General features: G+C 32.5%; 1 protein-coding gene across 1 annotated transcript in view; it reads left to right on the forward strand.

The window, feature by feature from the left end:
• GBE1 (1,4-alpha-glucan branching enzyme 1) overlaps positions 1–26692 on the forward strand; it is a 239461-nt gene that overhangs the window by 39075 nt on the left and 173694 nt on the right. Inside the window, exon 2 of the mRNA XM_039878273.1 lies at positions 8734–8903. Coding sequence (XP_039734207.1) covers positions 8734–8903 — 170 coding nt within the window. The remainder of the gene's footprint in view (positions 1–8733; positions 8904–26692) is intronic.

Consider the following 26692-nt stretch of genomic DNA (forward strand, 5'->3'; position numbering starts at 1 on the left):
ATATATATATATACGTTGGGATGGTTTGGCCAAAGCTCTTTGTAAATCTAGCCTTGGGGAACATTGACCTTTGAGCAATGGGGAGCCTATGTGAGTTCACAGTTCCAGTAGTTTTGATTATGAGTATGCCACAATATTTGTCATCAGTATGACTATGCGAACTGACCAGAGCATTTTGGGAACACTGAATTAAAAAACGGTGGTCCATAAGCAATGAGTCCTAGATGAATTTAAAGTTTCATTTTTACTGATGTTATAAAATTAAGCATCAGGGTAGCATTATTAGCAAACAGATTTGGTTGTACTTGAATAGAATTTAACTTTGGGTTTTCTTTCAAACCTGCTTATAGCTTTACAGTAGTTTAATTTGGCACCAAGACTCTTGGTAATATGGTAAATGAAATTTATAAAGGTTATTTTACATCCATACTTCATTATAAATCTACAGAGTAATGTTGCTAAGTAACATTTAAATACTTTATCTCAATCTCAATTTGAGTATGTATTTAAAAGAATAAATCATGTCATCAAGAGAAATAATAAACTGAGAATGCAAACAATGCAGCAGACTACTCTACTTTCCAAACTGTGCTTTTAGACCTATTCTGTTCGGTCTGTTAGGTCATTGGATGGAAAAATAAATATGTGTGCTGTGTGTGTGTGTGTGTGTGTGTGTGTGTGTGTGCACATATATGTATATATATGTCACATATGACTATATATGTGTTTATGTAAACATGATACAGATAAAATATTTATATATACATATACAGATAGATAGATGGAGATAGATATATAGATATGAAACTTGGATTTTTATAACTTCAAAGAGATCTTGCCAATATGTTGGGAGTCACTATGAAAACTCTTTGATCTTTTGGTTTTGTTGCTGACAGAGTTTTGATACCTTTATCTCCCTCAGTAAAGGCAAAGAACTGTCAGTGTGTTTGATAGACCTTTGATATTTTATAGCTATTTAGTTTAAAAGATGTGGATTTTTTGGGGGGGATATATATATCTCCTTGTATTTTTCGATATATATTAGTATAGTGTATTCTATGCCATTGTCAAAGTGAAAATTAATTCATTTATACTGTTTCTAATGTAAAAACGTTCCCAAGGATAAACTCTCTGGCTATCCAGCTATATTTAATAAATTAAAAAAGTGTGTCTGGGTTTGTTGATTTGTTAAGTGCCAGGTATATAGACTTTCTGATCTTTGATGATTTTTTTAGGTGAAAAAAAATCAGTATTTATTGTTATTTTACAGTTGATATAATAATAACCATCCAGCTCGAAACTTTATTATCAAGGGTATAAATAGTAGTTGTTTGCATATTTTGCTTTCTAAATTAATTCAGGTTCTTCGTGATAGATACACTCGCCCTTCAACTGAGTAAAGGGGGTCAAATATGTGGTGACAGAAAGAAATCTAACTATGGGTGGTGAACACACAGTGTAAACATATATATGCCTTACCGTTAAAGTGTACAGCTGAAACTTATTGGATTTCATTAACCAATGTCACCATAAAAAATAAAGTAAAAAAAAAGAAAAAAAAAAGTCTCTGAGCTATTAGAAACAACACCAATGTGATTAGAAACAACACCAATGGAAAAAAAGAAGAAAAATGCTTTGTGGATTTTAGTTAGTGTAAATATGACAAATTTTAATACTTTTCAAGTGAGTTTTCTGGTGATTTTATTTTTCACCATTTGTATCACTCTTACTTTTAGCAAAGGTGCCCCCCACCCAAAGTTAAGCTTATGAGGATTATTTAGCAAATACTAAGAAACAAATAATTTAAATTTAGTCAAGATCAAGTTGAAAACTGTAAACTGCAAAATGTATTGAGTGTTATTATGTGTAATAGTTTAGGCTAATAATCTGGAAGCAAAGTTTTGAATTTACATTCCACTTTCACCCACTTAATAGCTATGTGACATTAGGCAAAATTGTTTAACTTTTTCTTTCTTCATCTGTATCATAAGAATAATAATAGTACCCTCCACACTGGGTTATTGTGAGGTCTAAAATAATGATTGGTAATGCCTGGAACATGGTGAGTATAAGGTGCAGGTCATAATCACTTATGATTCTTTATAGTTACAATTTATAAAAAAATTTTCTGTCAAGAAGCTATTTTTCTTGTTTTATTTGCTGTGAATTTTATATTTCATAGTTGTTTATGTGCTGTGTTTTATTTTAAGAAAAAGGATATATTTAAAATTATGTTACTTGTGCATGGTAAAATAGTCTGTCGTATGCGAGAGATGTCCAAAATAACCTCTGTATTGGGGTGAACTTTTCTTTCTTGGTTGGAACAATCAGGACCCAACTTTGAAACTAAGAAAGTTAGAGTATGGATTACAGGTTATTAGACCTGCATGGGACCTTTCAATTCAGCTTCTTCATTTTACAGAAGAGGAAGTAACAGCTTTGGAGGGTTATCTTCTTTGAGTTCACATGACTTGGTACTTTAGTGTTGGTCTAGAACTTCTATCTTTTGATTCCTTAACCTCCCTCTCTATTTCGGTGAATATAAAATTTTTGATGGTGTTTGAGTAACAGTGACATTCATGTTAAAAGGTGAAAAGACAACAGTCATTGCTTTTAATCTATTTATTGATATGTTGAGTCACATTAAGAACATGATTTAAAAGTTTGGAATTGCTTCTCAGCAAGTGAGTTGGTCATACAATCTCAGGAATATAGCTGTTGTGCAGATCGGGACTACATTGTGGAAGATCTAAAACCCTTTTCTCTCTAGCCCAAAGCCCTGGTCTTCACCATGTAATTTTTCCAAAAAGAGAAACGTGAACACAGAACAGTGTTATGTGAGCCAAGAGCTGTTGAAACATTAAGTTAAATTTCTTCCTGGAAATCAGTAGACTAAGACTGTGTTAGCTCATGTTTCATATTACACAAGAGAAAATAAACTGAAAGGTCAGTTTAACAGTTACAGCATTGCCCTTTTCCAAGGTAATCAGCAGAGCATATAGCAGAGACGTGAACAGGAGCGTGACTGGAAAGAGAGTGGCTGATAAAGAGGCTGGCTGCTTAAAGTGCTTGGGACAATACTTGACACTTCCAGGCCTGACCAGATAGGCCATCTCACAGGGTTTACCTTCAGTAATTCTGATTTATTATATTCAGATGATTTTTTTTTCTAGTTAGGTAGTCAGGTTTCACATTGCCAGAAGACTCCAGAAATTTTAATATTGACCATTAATCATACCTTGGTAAACTGCAAGGGCAATATATTATTAATTTGTTTGCAACCAAGAGACAAGACACAGTGATTAAAATTAATTTCTAGCTGCATTTTGTTAATTTATTATAATTAATTAATCTGTTAAGAAGTCAAAATATGTTTACTTAATGGCTATATAGTAGGTTCTTTGAGTTGTGTCATTAAATGTCATTTTCATTATCCTGAATGTAGAATTCCAGAAATAAACACTTTATTATTCAAATAAGTAAGGAGTTGTATAAAGCTTTCTAAGTAATGACAGAACGTGGAATATTTTTAGTTTTTTTTTAATTGAATAAGAACATTTTATGTTTTTGGTTTCATAGGATTTAGACCTGGAAGGATCTCAGGAATAACCTCCCCCAACCCTTTCACCACTATGGCCCAGTACCAAAATTAGGAAAGAATATTTAATAAGTAACAGTCAGTATTTACTTTGAGGACACTATTTTAAATAGTAGTAACTGTAACTTTTAAAAGTTAACTTTTAACTGTTTTGAACTGACCTCATTCTCCTTCTCTCCAAAAAGACAGATTTAATAATGTCTATATAATTATAATTTTTACATATATTTTATGTTATTGATGTTGTTGAATACTTATCCTTGACTGACAGACATACACTATTCACTTAAAGTCCCAAATACCCAGTCTTCATGTGACAGCCTTAATTTATAGATAATTTTGCATATTCTGGATATTTTTTTGCTTAAATAAGAAAGTTTTTGCCAGTCACCTTAAAGTCCTTCTAAACAGCAACTTAAAAAGCTATTTTTTTCTTCAAAAAAATTATATTTTCCTTCTCCTTTAACCTTATTTTCTTCTTTTTTTTAGCTATTAAAATTCCTGTAGAGCTTTTACTTATGTGTTTTTCCTGCCTTGAATCTAGGTTCCCCTAGGAAGCAGATGACAATATAAAATCTCAAAAATTAAGCTAGCAAGGAAAGAATATCTCCCATGGGTTCTTTGGGTTTCAGGCCCAGTCAGAAGTACTTGAAAAAAATTCTACATCCTAGACATTTCTAGATAGGGTATGGTCCATCTCCCCTGATATATCTCCCATGTTCACAATTTTGCCTGAAATTAGAACTTCAGTAGAGATCTAGGATGATCTGTTTTCCAGGAGAGCAAAGATTTTAGCCTCTTTCAGTTTTTCCCCAAAGTTATTTCTTGCTCATTTCCTAAAGTAACTACCCCTCCTCCCCGTTTTTTCTGGTCAACCTAATATACTTAATTTTCTTACAAACTTTCCATAATTTATACATTCAAGTCAATATGGAGTACCTACTACTATGTGTTATGTGTTACTATGCCTGTATTTGTAATTTTTTATAGCAGGAAAAATGGTAAGGATTCTCAGACACTTTTGGAATTGGAAAGGAAAAATCCTTAATGTTTGCTAATAATTAACATGTATATTAATATCTAAATAAGTGTTATAAGTAAAAAATTGATAAATTAAAAAAGTATACTATAGCATTGCCCCTCACCTAGGTGGAAGAAAGTTTCAGCTGACAGTTGAGTACTTGCTGGCTACTGTGGGGATAATCCCCAATGCAATTTCATAGATTACTTAATAGCCTGTGGGGTTTCCTCCATTGAGCAGGGGAAGAAATTAAGCAAAAGAGGATAAGTGATTGTTCAGGTCACATACATTATGTTACACAGTTAGGATATGAACTTACAGTGTTTATTTTTAGAGACTAAGCTGATTTTCTTAATTATACGATTAATAGCCTTATGAGCAAAACTTAAAGGGCTTTCTTTAAAAAGAAAATGTGACTTTTAACTTGAGATTTTTATCTCTTGAATTATTCAAAGTTTACCTTTTGTGATGAATAATGCCACCTCTATTGCTTATTATATTCTTGACCTTGGACAAGTTACATATTTATCTGTGCCTCTATTTCTTTCTCTATAAAAAGAGGATTAAAAACGTCAATGTAGAGATCAAATATGATAATAGTTATAACATTTTATATCTGTATGAAATATTAGTTGTTACACTAACTTCATTTTATGTTCTTGGTTACCAAGAGTTTGACCTAGTTTTTAAATATCCTATAAATTCATAGCAAATATTAAAAGAGACGCCTGTAGTAGGAGAGGGCATGGGCATGATGAGCTTGCTATATCCTCAGGCATTTTCTTTTTTTGAGCCACAGTGATTTCAAAGTGGATGTGTATTTCTGTCTCAGAAGCTACAGGGCTGACCTTGAGGGAAGTCAAGATATTTAGTTAAAGTAATATAATGCCATAATCCTGTTTCTGTTGAATTTTTAGTAAATGGGACATTTGAACATATCTTATGTAAACTTCTTAAAAAAGACTATTTAAAAAATTTAAACCTTAAATCTAAAAATGTGTTTTAAAAATATTAGACCCACATTGACAATATAATCATTACTACATTTATTTAACGTACAAAAGTTTATATCTTTTTTAATCAGTAATTTTCAGTATTATGATGGCATGTGTAGATATGTGTGTGTGTATGTATGTATGTATTTTTTTACCCCAAGTTCAAATTATTTTTTTCCTTGTTGTTTACTGTTTGATTATTTTGGATGTTATTATTTACATGGTTTATAATGGGTTGGAGCTTTCATACACCAAGAGTTATAGCTGAATGATATCTGTAAGAGGTAAAAACAAAACAAAACAAAACCCAAAACAAAAAAAAAGCAAACATTTTCTCATATGACAAGAGAGTGTGAGAAAGCTTGCCTACTAGTATCTATTGGACCTGTAGATCAAGTTTTTTTTGTCCATTTCATTATTTTAAGTTTTCAAAACAGTTGCCAATATTTAAATTAGGGAGAGTTCATAGAAAAGTCTAATTTTTTGGTTCTTGAATAATTATCTGATTTGGCAAAGCATGTTTGGTAACAATGGACTGTAGCTATTAAAAGGAGGCTGTTGCTTCACTTCTGACAGAGAGCACCTGCTACATGCTTCACTTTTCCATCTTAATAGAGCTCCTTTTTGCATTGTTTTCCATATTCTAAGGCCATCCTCATTGGTCATTTTATTTTTTTTTTTATCATCAGGCTCTCACTTTTATGTTTCATATGTTGGGCCAGCTTTTCATATTTATGATACCTGCCTGGCAGTTCAATTTGTGTCCCCTGGAGTATCGACTGTCAATAAGACTAGGATTATGACAGTTCAATAAAAGTTAATTTATTTCCAGTAATAGATTAAATGTAATTTGCATTTTTCAAAACCATGAATGTATATGTGTTTGTGTGTGTATGTGTGTGTTTGTGTGTATTTGTTAGGTATATATACAAAAGGGGATCATATATGAAATAGTCCACTCGCACCTACCATTCCCATAAGCCTTTGCCCTCCACTGATCAGATTCTGTGCCTTATCCTTCCCTGTTGTTGAAACAAATGTGGGGAGCATAATGGTGCTAGGGATCCTTAGGCTTGACTCAGGCCATTGAAATTCCCAGGTGCCCAGCAAGAGGCCTGTGAAAAACGTATCTGTATGTCAACTGTAGTTATATCTTTATTTTCTTTATACAAATATGTGCTTTGTGGAAAACTGCTCTGCAACTTATTTTCTCAGATAGTCTATATTGGACATCTTTCCACATCAACACATTTCTCTCTACTTCATTCTTCTTAATGGCTCTTGTGTAATTTTTTGTTTGAGTGTTCCACAGTTTATTTAACTATTGTTGAATAAGTAGGTTATTTTGCATGGTTTGATACGCCATAATGATTGTCATTGTACATGTAGATGTCTTTGCTTCCTTGTGCAATATATCCAAAGGGTAAATTTCTAGAATGGAATTACTTAGTTCAAGAGTATGAATTTGAAATTTTCATAGCTGATGCCAAATTGTTCTCTAATTGTTCTCTAGAGAGTATTTGAGAATATTTGAGAATGTCTTTTTCTCTGTACTGTATTTTATCCACACAGACTATCATATATTTACTGTTTTTTTAGGTGGAAAGTGGAATTTTGAAATTTAGGTTTTCAGTTTTGTTATGTGTGAATTTGAGCATTTTTTCCTTTTTTTTCAATTTTTTTTTTAGTTCTTAGGAGTCACCAGCCATCCTTATTTAGATCTTTTTGTCAATTTTGCATCTCTCTTAGCTTCTCTTTAGTATATTCAGTTTCTTTGTCTTCTTTAAATTATATCAATTTCCAATTATTTATTCACTTAACTAGTAATTTGTTATTTTTGCTGTATGTGCATTTTGTCCCTTGCCAACTCTAATTTATTTATTATTTCCTAATGATATACTTTGTTCCTCTTTTTGTTTGTTTAGTTCTGTGGTCTAATTTTACTCCTCTTCTTTCATCATATAATCTCTCAGCTTTTATTTTTATTAAATTTGTTTTTAATGAAGTTGAAATATAATGTGAAACATTTGTGGAAAGGTTCTTTTTCTGATCAGCTCAGCTGAGGTGTTCTTCATTAGTCAGCTTCTCAAATTTTGTATATTCCCTGTATTTCCCCTACATGGATTCATGCCAGCTTTTGGGGACTTTTATTGCTCACCCTTCAGGGTATGGGGAAGTTCAGGGAAGCTTATTGACTTTGCTCTCAATTCATTGTGTAGTTCTGGAACCTTCACTTCTGACAGAGAGCACCTGCTACATGCTTCACTTCTCCAGTTTTACCAGTTTTGTCCTAATTTGCTTTTCCTCAGATTTAGGGGGTATAAGTGAAAATAGTATTTTTTTTTTTTTTTTTTTTTAACCAATCCTGAATATGGACTCCGGGGATTTGAAGAAGATCAGGTCCTGATTGGGAAGGAATCTTTGTTTTTTTCTTCATGCTATTAGCCATTGTAGTTTGATGGTGGTCTATGTTCTTTCCATGCTTAGTTGCTATAGGGAAGGGCTAGGCAAACTATACCCCACGGGCCAAATTTGGCCCTGCCACCTGGTTTTGTAAATTAAGTGTTAATTGGAACACAGCCATACCCATTCATTTACATACTGCCTTTGGCTCTTTTCATGCTTCAGAGAAACAGCTGAGTTGTAACAGAGACCATATGGCTGGGAAAGCCTAAAATATTTACTATCTGCCCCTTAACAGGAAAACGTGGCAAGCCCTGCTGTAGGGTAATTTTATTTTTTTTGCTGAGTTTTGATTTTTTTTCTTTTTAATTAGGGGTTAGAGGTGAAAGATATAGGATGATCTTTATACTATCTTGACATAGAATTTGCTATAATGGTTTAAAAAATTTCATGGAATAATATAACCATTATATTTCCTCTCATATCATAATGCTTGAAATTGCAAAAAATGCTGGTAGCATCAATTTAGTTTATTTGAGATAATGATTTTATCCTACCTGGTAATCTCTACCAATAAACAAAATTGTTCACAATAGTTCTCTTCAATGATATATATTTTTCTTTTTCGGAATAAGAGTGAAGCACCTACTTAATTACAATAGTTTTTCTGGAAGACAATATAATTTTCTAACTTTCTTCTTCTGCACTTTTCAAAGGTATAAGCGGTTTAACCAGACTTTGAACAACATTGGAGAGAATGAAGGTGGTATCGATAAGTTTTCCAAGGGCTATGAATCATTTGGCATTCACAGATGTGCTGATGGTGGTTTATACTGCAAAGAATGGGCCCCTGGAGCAGAAGGAGTTTTTCTAACTGGAGACTTCAGTAAGTACTTTGGAAGCATTAAAGTCAATGATAATATTTTATTTATCTGTTTAAAAGATATGTTACCATTTGGGCGATCTAAAATCCGTTGTTGCCTCGATAGCACTTGAGGGGGCCTTGGTTCTGCTGACACAGTAAAGAATTACAGTCGGCAAGATTTAGAAAATAAGATTTATAAAAGTACATTTCAAAGGAGAAATGGACTATGCCAAAGAAGGCTGCAGCTTCATGAAGTGGGAAGGTCTGTATTATATTAGGGCCGTGATAGGAGGTTCTGAGAGTGGTGCTGGATGATTGGCATGTGAGGTCGCCTACTTTGCATGCGATTACCCAAAATACAGTCTGTTAAAATGAGATTTATGAAATTCTGGGCATATGCATAGCATTATAATGATGTTATAACAAGGCTGAGTTTACGGAGAGGTTAGGATATTACTAACTGTGCAAGTGTTTGTGGCTGGACCAAACTAGCTGCTATTATATGGCTTTTTTCTCCTTTGTATCTCAGAATGTAGAGGTAATTTATAACCATAAAATGGGGGTTCCAAGGAAGTCCTAAGGGAGATCTTTGGGAGGGGCCTTCATTCTCTAGTTGCTTATGTCTACCTAACTACCTAACAGATAGATGTTATATTTCATATATTTGACTATATAAAGATTAACAGTTACAAATAATTTACTTTTCAGATCGAGCCATAGAATTTTTAAGTCTTTACTTTCATGTGATAACAGGTATTTCTACTATAATGCGATACACATGTTCCTGAAAAACTATGTTCTGTAAAATCATGTACCAGAAATAACAGTTTATGAGGAAAATAGTGTTAAACTACTACAGATTTACTCAACTTTGTTAGCAAGCCCTGAAAGAAGACAATAGAAATCTGGGTAAAAATAGCAGTCCAGGTTAAATCTCCACTAGTATTTGCACCTGGTTAGTATTTTGAGGATAGGAGACATTTACATTGCAGTTCTTGGATCCTGTATGGCCCAATATCCTTTTTTTGAGACCTCAGTAAAAGTAGACGTCTAATCTAGAGGGTAAACTTCTTCATCCCTTAATTTTTTTTCCTTTTCTTTTTTTATAACACAATAGGAAATTCCTTCTTAGTCTTGTTATCTGTACTGTTAGTTTCACTAGACAGTTAATCTTATGAAAAACATAGTGGTTCTAGAAGTCAGGCTTTTGGCTTACAATGTAATGGGAGGAAGACCTGTATATAAATAACTATAATGCAATCTGTTTAGTTTTGTTCTAGAAGCGTAATTAGGTTGCTGTAATAGTGGCAAGGAAGAAAGCTCAGTTTTGCAAGTGGAATAACTGGGAAAAATAGACCTTGACAAAATGTTCCAAGGAAAGGAAATATCAGAATGGTAATAGTCCTTTAGTGCCGTAGAGTGGTGTAAGTTTAAAATTTGATTTATTAGACTCAAAAGTCTACACGCTATATTTTTCCATTTATATGACATTCTGAAAATAAAACGATAGAGACTGAAAACAGAATTGTCACGGTTTTGGGGTAGAAGGTGTGAATTGATTACACAAGAGAATGAGGGAACTTTTTTGGGGTGATAAAAATGTATTATGTCCTGATTGTGGTGATGGTTACATGACTATACATCTGTCAGAATTTATAGAACTGTACATGTAAAGGAGTGAGTTTTACTGCATGTATATTATTCTCTAAGGAACCTGACTTTTAAAAAGTTTTGATTTTATATGTATTGTCCAAGGCAGCACTGTCCACTACAAATACAAGGCAAGACACTTATGTAATTCAGAATTTTTAGGAGCTGTGTTAAAAAAGTAAAGGGAGAATAGTTGAATGAATTTTAATAATGATACATTTTATTTGACCCAGTATATCAAAATATTATTTTAACATGTAATTAATATAAAATTTGTTGCTATAATATTTTGTACTATGTCTTATAAATCTGATACTTTTTCATTGGAAATACTTGATATGAATTAGATTTAATAAGATTTTCAGTTTAAAAGTGTATACCCAAGTTTTTCCAATGATAATAATAAGTTTTAGTAACTAAAGTAATAGTTTTAAAATTTAAATTTAATAAAGTAATTATATAAAATTAAAACTTCAGTTTCTCAGTTGTGCTAACTTTATTTCAAGTGTTCAGTAGCCACTAGTGTCTAGTGGCTGCTTTACTGGAAAGCACAGGTATAAGGACTTAAAATAATTCTCTCTGCAGTCCCCACAATTCAATGATATCACCTCTCTATATTTCTTGAGAATTTTTGAAAACTTCATGGGGAGTGTGGTGAAAGATCATGTGATCTGCTTGTTCAGATAACTTGGCCTGTTGATAATTATGAAGTGTAATTTGAGGATAGGAAACATTTCACTTAAATTATTACTGAAATTGTTATTAATTTTTTTATACACAAACATGGTTATTTCTCTGCCTTCTCTATGCAACTGCCTTGATTACTATTTTTTTTTATAGATCACTTAGACATTAGTCTATAGTAAAGGCACATACTGATATTCTATTTTATTAGTTCTTTTTATGACTACAAGATTTAGAGGTACTGAGAATGTTCAAGTTAAATTTTCATAAAAAGAGAACTACTATAAGAACCTCAATTAAATTTTGATACTTGCATTAGTTACCTCCTCCTCCATATTTTTGATTAAATACACTAAATATGTTTTAGAAATATAAAAAATATGAGAAAAGGACTATATGAAAACTAGATTTGTTATAATGAGATTTATTAAAAATTTTGCCTTGTAAATTTAGTTGGGCCATATGTGCATTTGGAGAATTGCATTCAAAAATTGTACTTAGGATTTAGTGTTTAACTATTAAAAGTATAATAACTTAAAGAATCTTTTGTAAAGAAAAAAAGTAAAAATTACTTAGCCTCTCTTTTAATGTAAAATTTCTTTTGTTAATTTTTTCAATTTAACTTGATTTTTAAAAATCCTGCCCTTTGTGAAGGTATATCAAGTAATTTAAAATCTCACCATATCCTTGAGATGGCATTCAGTCAGTTATTTTCCATCAACCATGCTTTAATCAGTGGTCCTTTATTTTTATTGGAGAGATTGGAAAGACTAAGATAAATGAAATTGTTATAGAAAATAGTTAAGAACAAGCAGTATGCTGGTAAAATTTAAATGTCTAATCTATTTTCTTATCTAGATGAAAGATTATCTTTTTTTCTGCCCAAAGTCACAGGGTCACAGGATCTCTTTATACATGGAATCTCAACTTTTTCTCACTAAAAGCTTTGAAACTTTGAAAAAAAAACACAAAAAACAAAACTTGAAAATTGAGAGCAGAACCAATATTTTGGGTTAATAATTAATTTAAAAATTTTTTTTTTTTTTGGAAAAATGTACACATGAGTATCAATTTAATGACTGTGTAGACCATAGAACTTTGAAGGTAATGACAACATAGCTAAAAATATACCCTTATATAACTGTATTAACCATGCCATTTTTTTTTTAAACACAAAGGATTCTATATTTTGTTTTTCTCTTATTTACATAAAATCTTTTTTTCCTAAGAAGAGTTGAGCAAGAAGAAAGTCATTTTTTTTTGTTGAATTTTTTCTCAGGGTCAAAAATGTGTTAGATAATTTAATTGTTAAGTCTTCTAATGTACGAATTTATACTAAACCAAAAAGAAAAAAAATACACATTAATTAGCTAAAAAAATTACAGTATATTTTTTATTAGAAAATGCAAATGAAAGTTAGTTAAGATGTTTTTCTTAGTGGTTTTGCTAATGAAATAAAATGTTTTAAAAAGTGTTTAACTGTATATGACTTTATATTTATCCGCTGACAAATTGAACATCAATAAACTTAAAAGAATCTATAGAATTAATCTCTATATCATTGACCTTTTTAACAAATTTTATTTCTTACTTCATTTGTCATCTAATGCAACAGTAAGCTTAATATCTATATATGTGCTGAAATAGCACCTCAGAAAACTATTGCTTCTTTACCTGTTGGCAGAGATTTAAAAAGTGACATAATTTTATTTATATTTTTATCATTAAAACATATTGTACATATAATTTAAAACATTGCTTTTGTACCTATCTCTTCTCTCAATTCCCAAAGACAATATATACAAATCTTCCAACACTTGCAACAAAAATCTTATTTCAGCTAATGGATAAATTGACTGTTGCTTATATTTTCTAGAAAAGGGAAATTTTCTTAATTGAGTTTTTCTCTAAATGATTGCCCATTTAGTTGTGATAATTTTTCAGAAGAAATTAAAGTTAAAGAATGTCTAGACTTTAATTCTGTATTGTGGAAAATTATACCTGTAATCAAAATACTTTAGCATATTGTTGTGATGTCTGTCTTCCCTTCTAATCATTTTAAGAATTGACTGCACTATACATTTTTTCTCGGAGCTTACTCATAATATTGCTGGTAAATGTTTATGGTTCTGGTGTAGTTTTTTGCCAACTCACCTATTAGTACAACTACTTAGAGTAATAAATGTAAATTATCTTTAAGAAAGAATTTGCCATGAATTGGCATGTTAAAGAAAAGAAAAAAACATGGAATTTAAAGTTTTAAAACACAGTTGAGCTCTCTGAAGATGGTTTTTCATCGGACCCAGTGGAGATAAATGTGATAATATCTGTCTTAACTGCCTAACTGGGTTGCTCTAGATACTAACTAGCCTGTGCGTACGAAAATTCATTGCTACAGAAATTTAATCAACAAGATTGAAAAGCTACTCTAATTTGCAAAGGTCTTTTTATTTTTTATTTAAAAAATTATAATTAATTTCAAAAGGCAATTGAGCTTTGCAAAAGTCAAATGTTTTAGTCTCTTTTATTTTGCCCAAACTGAGGTACATGTTTTGTTATCACATTTTTAAAACTTGGAAAGCAACTTTATCATACATATTTTTTCTTCATTTGAGAGAAAATAAAGCAATCATTTTAATTTTTTCTTTTCAGTCATTAAAAAAAAAGAAACTAGATTTTTAAGCAGCCACCAGCTGCTACAGCAACCCAGAAGGACAGTGGATATATAATGACATTCATCAAGATTGGAATCATACCACCCAAAAAGTATTTCTGGGCAAGTCAGAAAGTATGTTAAAGGTTTGGGAAGAATTTCCAAAGCTTTGAATCCTCTTAAACATAGCAAAAATTCATTCTTTAGAAAATTAAATGCAATTTAAAATATACTTGCAGTTTTGGAAGTAAATCATATTTATTGTAGTTTGCTAAATAATTGAAGAAAACTAGCTGCTTTCCAGTAGCTAGATGATAATAAATAGAGAGCAAGGCAGTAAACTACTTATGTCAATATAAAATAATTGGGTTTCTATTCCTTATAACTGAAAACATTTCATTTAAAATTACGAAGTCCAGGAGCCAGGCACATTTCAAAGAACCTACATGTCTATCATTGATAGACTAAAAAAAATGGTTTAGTCTGATTTTTATGCCTATAGTAAAAAATAACCACAGATATTTTTGTAGAGTGGGAAAAATAGCAAGTAGAATTTTACCTGTTTTCTGCATGAAATTTGTCTACAATTTAGTTTCCAGTTATACAGTTGTTAAAAAGTTTACATCAGCACAAAAGCCTTTATATTTCTTAATTCCACATGCTCTGAAACAGTGCTACTCAAAGTGTGCTCTGTGAACCAATGTGGTTTCGTGCACTGTAATTGGTTTGCAATGATATGTCAGAAATTGGGAGTAAGCATTTAAAAACATTAATAACAGCTTGACAGAGTAATTTTATTTCAGTTGAATGGTAATACAGAAATTGGGGCTTAAATTTTGAAAGTCTTTTTATTTCGATTGTCTAATAATTCATTTTATTTTGCCTAAGTATTGGTCTACAATAGAGTGGAATATATTTTAAGATAACTAGTCCATCATCTTAGATAATTTGAGAAACACTGATCTGAAAATTAGCGATTAGTATTAATATTAGTTTAGAAGTCCTTTATAGTTGGAAGGTATAGTTCTGATAGCAATCTCCTTTGTATTCTTTTCCTTCAACTAAATCTGTGGTATCTCTGTCAGTCAGCTTTCTCTATGATAATGCATGTTATGAAAAACTCCCCCATTTTAATGGCTTAAAACAACAAAGACTTATTTCTTGCTCATGTTGGCTACCTTGTCAGCTGTGTCTCTGCCTGAGTGTCAGATTCTTTCCAGAATCAAGGGTGGTGGATTAGCCCCTGTTTGGAACATGCTGATCTTGTGGTAGAGAGGAACAGCAATGAAGGAAACTTGTTGTGGCTCTAAAAACTCCAGCTTAGAAATGGCAAATGTGATTTGCGCTTTCATTTCATTAACCAAATAATTTGGCCAAGCCTATATCAATGGGGCATGGAAACAGAATTCTCTTTTGTGGAGGCTCATAAAAAATTGAGAATAATAATATAAATGGTCTTTGTGGCAAATAACAGATGTTCATAATATAAGGTGTAAACTTTTCAGGTTTTTTTTAATATTCCAGATATCTTTTTTTCTGGGACCATAGGGGAGTTGATTAGATATGTCAGAAGCATAATGCTTCCTACTTAGATTATTGAGATGCTTTCTTTGGAATCTCTACTAACTTCTGGATTCGAGTGGAACTTAAAGGAGTCTTGTTACACAGACATTTTCAACTCCCTGTGCATCTTCGGAATGCATTTTTATATGGCTTCCTTTTAGTTTGGCTTATTGAAAATGTTTCTAGAAAGCAAATTTCTGGGATGATCTGGGGATTCTTATTTTGGCAAAGGGGTGGCAACCTACAAGGTAGAGATAGACAGCTTTATGATTGTTAACCGAGCCAACACATGCTAAGAAATGAATGGCCTTTTTGATATATGTCAACTTAAAATAACTAATCAGCCAATGCGTGTTTTGTAGAAAGTTGTGGGGGACTTTCTCTAGCTTTCCAACCTGGTATTGATTCTCTCACACCCTTGATTTGTTTTCATTGATCGATTATTCATTTTCAGTGGAGTAGAGGTACAGTGGAGGTTTACTTAACCAAAATATACTTACCAGACTTACTGAATTTACTTCTGCTTTACAGGCTTATTGTCAAGGAGCTGAGAGTTTCCTCCAGGAGACTGAGCACACATTGGTCGTAGAGAGTGACTGCATAGGCATATATAATTTTCCTCCTGCCAGTTACCTTGTATGCTTATAGTGAGCACCCCCTCCAATCCTGTGAATGCCAATTCATTATGATCCTGTAATATAATATTATATAAAGTGATGAACTATGAGTGTGATAGGAAAGAAAATTATTAAATATTGAGAAAATCTCAGTATGGACAAGTTGGAAAAATTATTTTGAATTAAGTATGCACAAGTGAGCTACAAGAAAAGGCTGTAAATCTAATGATTTCACATACAGATTATTTTGCATGCACCTTTTAGCTTTCATTCTATTTTTATTCACATCAGGAATTGCAAAGCAACAAAGCAAAATTTTCTTTTTTTAATCTATTCAAGCTTAAACATACCTCTAAATTTTTCTAATAACAAAATAGTTGGACAGGGATTGAAAATGTAAAGAATATGGGAGAATTGGAAATCATAAATGTCACATTATAGGCATAGGCTCATATAAGCATGATATAAAATCTCAGCACTAAACTTAAAAAAATAAAATCTTAAATCAGAAGATGGGTGAATATTTATATTTATCTTTTTAAGTTAAAAGAAAATTTTTACCGTTTATATAGGTATTGTCATTCTCTGCTTTAACCACTATTTTCAATATATGTACTGACTTGTGGCCCCAGTTGTGTTGGATCAGAGAGTTTGTTATAATGCCTAATGGGATTATTTTATAGGGAAGCATTTTTACCTTCTGGGATTTTAGGAGATTGCTGTTACAGACCTTAATGCTAGAAAGTAGATTTTGAACTGTGTGACATAAATAATAACTTTCTTTCCTTGTGTTACTTTTTCATACATATCCTGTTAAAAATTTATGCTGTTTGGTTAATACAGTACTTTTTATTAGGTTTTGGTTTTAATGTTTTTCTTCTAGTTAATGTCTGTAAAATTATTTTGTTTATGGTTTTCTTCAACAGTTGTCTTTTGAAATTTTCATAATTTTATCCATTAAAGTGACTTTATTAAGTTCACCACTTACTTACACAGAGAAGGTATATCATTCATATTATTCTCTTATCAGTTAGATGTTTTCCTAGAGAAGTCTACTGTTTTATAATAGTAATGTCTGGCCCCGAGCGTGATTGATTATAACATGTATCAACACTTTCTGTCTCTTGATCACAACTAAACTATTTATTTTAAGTTCAAATTGTATTATTCTAAGAAGCTGTCACTTACAGACTTTTAAACAGCTCCAATTTAAATTGTTGATATTTTCTTTCTTATGCCGCAGATAACATAACTGAATATCATTTTGCACTGTAGAGGTTTCAAAAATGTAGAAAATCCTTAAAAGATGTATAGCACTGTTTTACTTACCCACTGTTTTACTTGGGACAGTTGTCCCAAGCAGGCCAACTGGAGTTCACTCATTAGTCTTGGAGGTTTCAGCTCTTAGAGCGGAATTTGTCAGCTCTCTCCCCCAGTCCTTTCCCTCTTTCCCCATTACTGGCTTATATTCTTTACATTTTCAATCCCTGTCCAACTATTTTGTTATTAGAAAAATTTAGAGGTATGTTTAAGCTTGAATAGATTAAAAAAAGAAAATTTTGCTTTGTTGCTTTGCAATTCCTGATGTGAAACTGTGCAAATATTAATTTTAATTTTGATTGCCATCTCTTGTGATAGGTTCTTGAAAAAAATGACTAAGCCATTTTAGTTGCTTGCAAATCAGTGGCAGAAGTACCTCAAATGTATTATTTAGAGAATAAGAACCTGAAAATAATCCCACATTTTGTCAGCAAGTATCAATGACCTTTGGTAGTGATACCGATGATGTGTAGAGCTCTGCCCAGGAACCATGGGAACTAAATGACTTTTGACTTAAGTCTTTAAGGCTTATTATATACTTTCACTTCTTAGTTATTTATTTTCTTTATTTTTTTATTTAACATTTTAAAGTTGAAATATAATTCATATAACATAAAAATCACCATTTCAGAGTAAACGCTTGAGTGGTTTTTAGTGTATTTACTGTATGGTAATGGTATTTGCCATTACCACTGTCTGATTCCAGAACATTTCCATCACTCCAAAGAGAAACCTCATACCTATTAGCAGTTAGTCCCAATTCTCTTTTCCCTTCCTTTCTTGGCAGCCACTAATCTATTCTCTGTCTCCATGGATTTCCCTATTCTGGAAATTTCATATAAATGGAATCAGACAATTTGTAGCTTTTTGTTTCTAGCTTCTTTCACTTATAAGGTTTTCAAGATTCATTCATTTCATAGCATGTAACAATCCTTTGTCCTCTTTAGGACTGAATAGTATTTTACCATATAGACATACCACATTTTGTTTATTTCTCAGCAGATGAACATTTGCGTGGTTTTCAGTTTTGGACTATTGAACATCTGTGTACAAGATTTTATGTGAACATGTGCTTTCAGTTCTCTTGGGTTGCCTTGCTTATTGATGTTTTTACCAAATTTGGATATTTTACTGTGCTGTTGATTTGCTTATTTGCCCTAAGATCCTTTCACCCACCCTTTTCTGTTCTGCTCTGCACCACATTTGTTTCTGCTTCTGTCGAGTTGGTTTAGTAGGTGACACTAGTGGAAGACATGGGAGGAAGGAGAAGCCAAGGAATTCTCCCCTACTCACTTGCCCAAACTTCTGTCCAGAGTAAAGCTGACCATGTATGTCTCTTTCAGTAGGTGCATTTTGTAGTTCTTGTTGCTTTTCTTTTGTGAGTTGAGCTCCTGACAGGCAGGCAGGCTTGCCTGGTTCCTGCTAGATGGCTCTGGCTTCTAAATTCCAGTAGTACTGCCTGTCCCTTACGGGTGTTATCAGATTTCTATTATTGCTAATTCCTAGGTTTCTTAATTGTCCTCTGTTTGAATTCTCAGTCCTTCTATTACCTGTGTAACCAATTCCCTGTAATAAGTTTCTCTATTTGAAATAGATAGAGTGGTTTCCACTGTAGCCTCGTCACTGGAATAGTTTTTCCCTCTGTTAGGCCTGCGGAGTTCTGTTAAGGCTGCAGGACCCTTTTCATCTGTTTTAGGTATCCAAAGCAACCCTGGAATGATTTGGCTTAGTGATCCTGCTTCTGTTAAAATATTTTCAAATTTAAAATTTTCTGTTTACCAATTTTTTGAATTTTTAAGTATTTTTATAATAAAGAGATATGTATTATAGACTTTTACTTATTCAAATTTCTAGAAAACTCAGTAAGAGATATTATATTCTTTTCCTATATTATAGCAAATTAGTTATGTTTTACTTTACACAGGATTTTTGATGTTTCCTCTAATGGAGAACAATTTCATTTTCATTATCTTTTGTTAAGTCTAAAACAATTTTTCCCAGCGCCTGGTCCATATATCACTCAAAGGAGGGTAAAGCCTGGCTGTTGGTAAATGAAGATTCCTGGATAAATAACAAACCTCCCGAATCACAGTTTCTGGGAATAGAGTTTAATGTTGATGATATATTGCCCTCTTTTTTGAAAACTTGTATCATTTATATGATAGTGGATGCTATAGTATCGTATATTCTTTCTTTTAATTTCTCTCACTCCATCTTCATGGGGAAGAAGTCACAGCCATATTCTTGTTTCCTAGAACATGATAGTCTGTGTGCAACCTAAGGCAGTGACCCATATTTTCTTTACTTAGGAGAATCTTCTGGAAGGAAAGAAAAACGTGTTTCCTAGGAAAGAATCAGATAGTATTATCACTTACATTGGAGGGTAGAGGACAATGAAGTAATTACTTCATATTTCTGGGGTGGTAGAATTTGGTTCTTACTGGCCAATTTAACAATCAGGCGTCTAGGTGAAGTTGAGAGGTTTTCAGATATGTAGGGATGCAGAAATTTTATCTTGAAAGCATTCTTCCTTAGGAGGTTATGTATGGATGCCAGCAAGATGAGGGAATAAACCAAGAAAGAGGAAGACATGCAATGCAGGAACCAGAGACTCAAGCTCAGGAGAAAGTTGAGTAGAAAAAGAAACAGGTTTTGTGATAGGAACTGAGAACAATCAGGAAGAGAACAATTAGGAACGTGGAGAAGACCCTGTGAAGAAGTTCTCTGGGAAGAATTTTCCTTGGGAGGAAAATGGCAGAATGGAGAAAGTATTTAAGAGCTTAGAAAATTTTAGGGAATGGATAAAGGTTTTTAGTAGAAGAAAAAAGTTAGGCTCAATATAAACATAATGCTGGAAAGAATCTCCTTTAGGTGGCTATTAAAGAATGAATGTTTGTGTCTCCCCACTACCCTTCCCCAATTCGTATGTTGAATCTTTAACCTCTAATGTGATGTGTTTGGAGAGGAGGTCTTTGGGAAATAATTAGGCTTAGATGAAGTCATGGGGAAACTATGATGGGATTAGTGCCCTTAAAAGAAGAAGAGAGACCTGAGCACCTTGCTTAACTTAGCTCATGATAGCTCTCTCTGATTCTTTCCCCCAACCACCGTCCCCTAATCTCTTCCTTGTGATGACACAGCAAGAAGGTAACAGTGTGCAAGTCAGGAAGCCAGCCTTCATCAGGAACTGAATCTTCTGGCCCCTTAGTCCTGAACTTCCCAGCTTCCAGAACTGAAAAATAGATGTCTGTTGTTTAAGTCTGTTGTATTTTGTTAGGGGACCTGGGCAGTCTGACATAATGGCACAGGGTCATGTCATTAGACTGTGGACAAGTATCTGTAACCCCAGTTTTCACTTTGTGATGAATGATATTTATTATAATGTAAGGACGATGATAATATATAATAAATACAATAAATGATATTTATTATAATGTAAGGACGATGAACAATATTTCTATAATGTATAGAAAAAATCACTAAATACTTAGTGCTTACATTATTTCTGTCAAAATAATGAGGAAAGATTTTCAAAGATATTTTTAAAGTTATAATTATGTAACCATAACCATGTAATTAAAAGTTATCCATCAAAATGTAAGTGAATTATTTTTTTTTATTGTGATAAATGTATCTGATATACTAACCACTTGATGAAACAGATATACTGGGCAGATGCAGTCTAGACATTGCTTTATAGATGGAGATACGTGTTTGTTCAAACATGTTTATCACAATAAAGGGGAAATAGGAGACAAGAAAGCTCCATCAGGACCGAAGGTGAATGAAGCATGCTTGTGTAGACTGACAAATCTGGGCACTGTAGAGGAATTCTTTATTTGTTTGGTTTTAACCAGGGTTGCTCTAACTTGCTTTATTCTTGCTGTCTCAGCCCGCTGATAAGTGTGCTTGGCTCCAGTGAATGAGGATGTCATCTTCAGGTGGTAGTAATTTACAGACATGCTTCTGTTGAAGAGTTTTTCTTGAGAGTCACAGGATTTTGGCCTCTGTATTAGTCAGGGAGCAGCAGGACACAGATGGTGCACTCAGGTGTTTGACTGGAGAAAGTTTAATGAAGGGCTCTTATAGAAGGCTGGTGAAGGTTAAGGGAACAACCAGAACTGGAAGCTGTTGCCCCTTTGAGTATAGGTATGGAAAAGGAGAGAATGATTGGTTACTGGAGCTTAGTTAGAGCTGGAGTCCTAAAAGAGGAGCCCAGTTACAGGCTCTGTGGTTAAGAGATAAAGGCAGCCCTGCCAGAAGGAAGCAAGGATGAAAGTAGGTACTAAATATTTTAATCTACTTCAAGCAAAATTAAATTTGTTATAATTTATTAGAAGCTTCTAAATTATTAATACACAATGTATTTATGATTAAACTCTGGGCAAGTAAAATCACAGTTTTTCTTGCTTTTTCCCCTCCTGGAGTATTAGAATACAATCATAGCATAAGGTGCTTACTTACTCTGTTAAATAAATCTTCTAATTCACTAAATGTACAGTTGTATGTAGGTATGTGGTGATTTTTTTTTTTTTTTTAAGTAGGTTTGTTTCAAAACTGTTAGAGCTCTTTAAGTTAGAAGAGTATATGAGAGATGTGGAATTTAAATTCAACAGCTTCTCCTTCATTTCGCTCTACTTTCCTTCCCATTGGTAGAGTATTTATTGATCACCTTCTATGTGCCAGACACTGTGCCAGAGGAGTAGAGATGGGGGACAGGATTGATACCAATTGCTGCAGCTCCAGCCTGTGATCAGGCCTGCCAATCAGCTTGTCGCTCATCTTTTTTTTGAAGAGTTAAGAAGAGAAGTTTTATCTTTTACTGGCATACTTTCTCCTAAGACTGACTCAGATGAGTAGTAACATCATCTTAGGTGCTTTATAGCTTTATCTATCTTGGAATGGATGAAATCATGGGAATCCAGAGATGCAAAAGAGGGACAATAACCTTTTTATCTGGCAGGGGAAATGGGTGCTCTCTAAGCTCATATAAGCTTAGGCGATCTGCTTAAGCTCATCTAGTAATAAAGTTAAATTGAAATTTTTATGGTTTTATAAGTATTTATGGCCATTTATGCATACTTTTCAGATAAAAAAAAATCAATGATTAAAGAAACTCTTTTATAAAGATATTTTGGGAAACAAGAATTATGTAATGATACTATCCTAAGCATTTTCTAAAGTCAAAACAACTCAGAATATAAGTTAGTAATAATTACATATACAGTACTATTTCTTGATACTTTTTTTGAGGTTTTTTGATTGCTTATTAATTTTGGTGATATTTTGCGTGTTTATTTTTAAATGAGAACATGTTAAAGTGAAACTTTTGAGGTATATTTCCAGAGAATTTATAATTGATTTAAATGATACATGAGACGTTTTTTGTCAAACTGAAGTGAGCCAGAAAAAATCTCTTAGAATTGCTGTATTTAGATTTTAATGAAACTAGGCAGAAAAGAGGCTAAAGTGAATTTCCTTTTTAGTCTTTTAAATGAAAAAGTGCATCATTTGTCCTATATATCTTACTCATCATCAGTCATAGCAAAGCATTCATTCCCATGAGACAGATAATGGATTCAGAGAGCTGAGAGGAATAGAAGATTGTCATTCAATGCAGATGAGCTTTAGTAATATTCTTATCATGAGAAATTGGGTTGCAGAACCTTAAGATTTGGAATTAAGTTGCTATAGATATATTTAATTAAAAATAGATTGCTTTAGCCTTTCTTTAAGTTAGAAATAGGTTTAAAATCTTAAATTTATAGTTAGTTTGTATTTAACTTGTATTCAGGACTTGCCTTTAATAGGAATTCTTTATAAATTTCAGCCCTAAAAAGGTACATTTTAATTGAACTATTACAGTGAATATATAAAAAAAGTTTCTGAAAGGATTTTATAACTTAGTATATTGGATCAAAGTGTGGTTTACTTTTCTCCTCAAGGAGAAAGTAACCAAACTTATCAAACCAAACTGAAAACTGAGAACGACAAGGGTATCTAATTTCTCAATTCTCCTAACACCTTATCAACACAACTCTTTAATTACATATTATACTTTTTTGAGTTTTAGTTTTATTTCCTAATGAGTTGGTTTCTCATTTATAATACCATCCAGTGGATAGTACTTTTCTAAAAGTTAAAGCATATGAAGAATTATGTTATCAAAATAGAAAAGCAAACATAAATAAGAGTGTATATGTAGTGCACACGTGTTAGCCAAATTTGCAAACTCTACTGTTACAGAATTGGTTTTAGGTTAACTAGAGGAAATCAAAGTGTCCCAAGATCATTCTGTGGTCCTAGTTAATTGTGCATGTTTAGCCCAAGACATTAAAGAAAGTGAGTTGAACACAAAAGTATATGTAGTCAACTACTAATCTTGACCATCTCCCTCAACTCTGGAACTGTATCCCCTAGTTTTAGGACGTAAGGGTCCCTCGTTTAGAGTGGACACTGAGGGTTGGGTTGTGTTTGAGGCCATGCCAGTTCTTCTGTTTGAGAAAAGCCAGAGGAGTAGAGCTGAGTGACAGGACTGATATCAGTTGTTGCAGCTCCAGTCTGTGATCAGACCCATGGCACCTGTTGATCAACTTGTCACTGCTCATTTTTTCGAAGGGTTACTAAATTAGGAGAGGGATTTTTTTTACTGGTTTATTTTCTCCAAAGACCTACTGAGTAGTTATGTTACCTTAGGTTCTTTATAGCTTTGTCTATCTTGGGAATTAAAACTTTTTTTAATAACTAGGTTATATTGATTAGCACAAAAGTACCTCAGATTAATTATACACATTAAAATCAAAATTCTGTCAAAAGGTAGGTCTATTCACTATAACTTTCATTCTTTTTTTAAAGAAAAAGCTTGTATAGAAAATGTTCCATTTTGTTCTTCTTTTTCCTTCTTTTCTCAGGGTGAGTTAATCACAAACTAAACTCTCCTGTAAATATACCACGGATATAGAGTTGTTAATCTTTTCTCAATGGAGATAGAGATTTATTCACTCTCAGAGGCTAAGTAAGAATTCCTGATCATGATAGGCATAAAGAAAATGAGAGTTTATTATTGTTATGAACAGATGGATTATCTTCATCTGGACTATTTCGTTGCACACCTTCATCATCAGCCATGTAAGAAGAGCCTGCTCTCTACAGTGCTGTATAGCAAGTATGATGAGATGAAACTGTGTATATGAGAGCTCTTGGCACAGTGCCTGCCATCTAGTACATTCACAATAAATATTTTTTCACAAACTCTTTCTTTTTCTTTATCCGGCATTTTTTCAAAGTTTAAATGGAGAATATGAACATTATTGTCTAGTTTGTCAAAGCATGCCTTTGCTGGGTTACCTTTTGAAGTTGTGGATTCTCTTGCAGACTCATTGGTGCTAATATTATCCTAAGTTGAAAGCATAACAATTATTCTATGGAATATGTAGGATGTACCTGGTAAAGCCTACTATTAAGTTTCTCCATGATAAAATATTTTTTTCTTGTGGAAATTGGATTCATCCTTTTACCAAATATTTTAGTATTTTGTTTATAAGTCACCAGAACAATATTAGTAGAAAGTTGAAGATAGAACCATAGAAAGCTCGCATTTTGGCAATGTAAGCTGAGAAAGAAGATGTGGTATAGGCTTGAGAGAAGAAATGTCATTAGGAAAATGAGAAGAGTGTCCTATCATGACACAGAAAGAGGAGAGTGCTTTTTAAGGAAGAGACAGATATATATTGTACAATATATATTTGTCTATATAATATCTAAAACTTAATGAACACTTAACTGTACAGTAAGAGTTTGATACAGAGTATTTCACTGTTTCCAGTAGCTCATTGAGGTAGGTACTACTATTACTGTCCTCTTTTTCCAGTTGAACAAATTGAGACTTAAACTTTGTAACTCATATGTGCTAACCTGTGCTAGAGCCAGGATTGCATTCAAGGCATTTTGGTTCTGTTCTGTAACTGCCAAGCTGAAGAGAGATGATGACCATGAGCTTAAAGGACAGTGAGTTCCAGTTGCAGCTTTTCTTTGCAATGCTAGGAAATGTTCTTTAACAGAGAGCTATTTCTAAATTTTATAGACATGGAAATTCAAATTCAAGAACTTATATAACCTGCCTAAAGTCACCTATCTAGTAACTAGTAATTGAAAGGTTTAGCTACGAGTATTCTATGCATATTCATTCTATTAAGGCTCTACTTACCAATGACATCTCAGTTTCATAACTTTGAATTACAAGTAACTTTTATGATGTACATCTGAAACTCATGTTTGTCTCTAGAAGCTGACCTATAGTATTGGGATAATTTTATACCTAACCTATAAGACATTATTCTTGAGTGTGTGTGTGTTTGTGTGTGTGTGTGTATGTGCTTAACACTATATTTGTGTAATACAATGAATATATAAGTAATTAAGTGGTTTACATTCTTTACCTTTAAGGAAAATTCAGAGAAGTGGATTGACTTGAAAGAGAATATATAATTTTCTTCTTTTTTTAAATGTAGTTGAAGAATCAAACTTTGTATCATTAAGATCAGATTTGTTCTTAACCTTGGCTGCCACTTTTCAAATCTAAACTTATTTAGCTATATCTATCGCTAATAGTTTTCACCGATAATTTCTATTGCATGAATTTTACCTTTCAAAGTGATTCTGAAACTAATCTTGAAGGAAGCTTCAAGAAATTTTGTTTGTTGGATGACATGACCTAATGATGAATTGAATACAGTGGGCAAGGGAAAGTTAGGAATCAAGTTGCAAACATAATGTTCAATATGACATCATTTATTTTAAGGTACTCACAAACATACACAACACACATAACGTTTTGTTTCTATTAAAATTTTTTTATGTAAATATAACAGAGTGTGTGTGTATGTGTGACTATACTGAAGTTGATATTGAAAGAGAACCATCTGACTTTTGAGTGCACTGTCTTTTTCTGGGAAGAGATGGGTTTTAGGGTAGAAGATCAATTGAGTTATTTTAGTAGGACTTAATCACATATTATCACAATTGTAGTGTCTTGTTTAGGAAAATGGGACAATAAAGAGAATCATAGATAGTTTAACCTTATTTTTGAAAGCATACAGTTTATTAAGTTTTGCCAAATGCATGCACTAGAGAAGTTATTACAATGTAAATAATATATTTTTTACTCTTATTCTCATATCCTCTTATAATCTCTTCTTTTAAAAATTTTATTAAATTTATTGGGGTGACATTGGTTAATAGTGTATATTTCTATAATGTATTGTCTCTGTATTATATTGGATGTTCACCGCCCAAAGTCACATCTCCTTCCATCACCATGTATT

Source organism: Pteropus medius, unplaced genomic scaffold (assembly GCF_902729225.1).
Source record: "Pteropus medius unplaced genomic scaffold, Ma_sr-lr_union100, whole genome shotgun sequence".
Classification (NCBI taxonomy): domain Eukaryota; kingdom Metazoa; phylum Chordata; class Mammalia; order Chiroptera; family Pteropodidae; genus Pteropus; species Pteropus medius.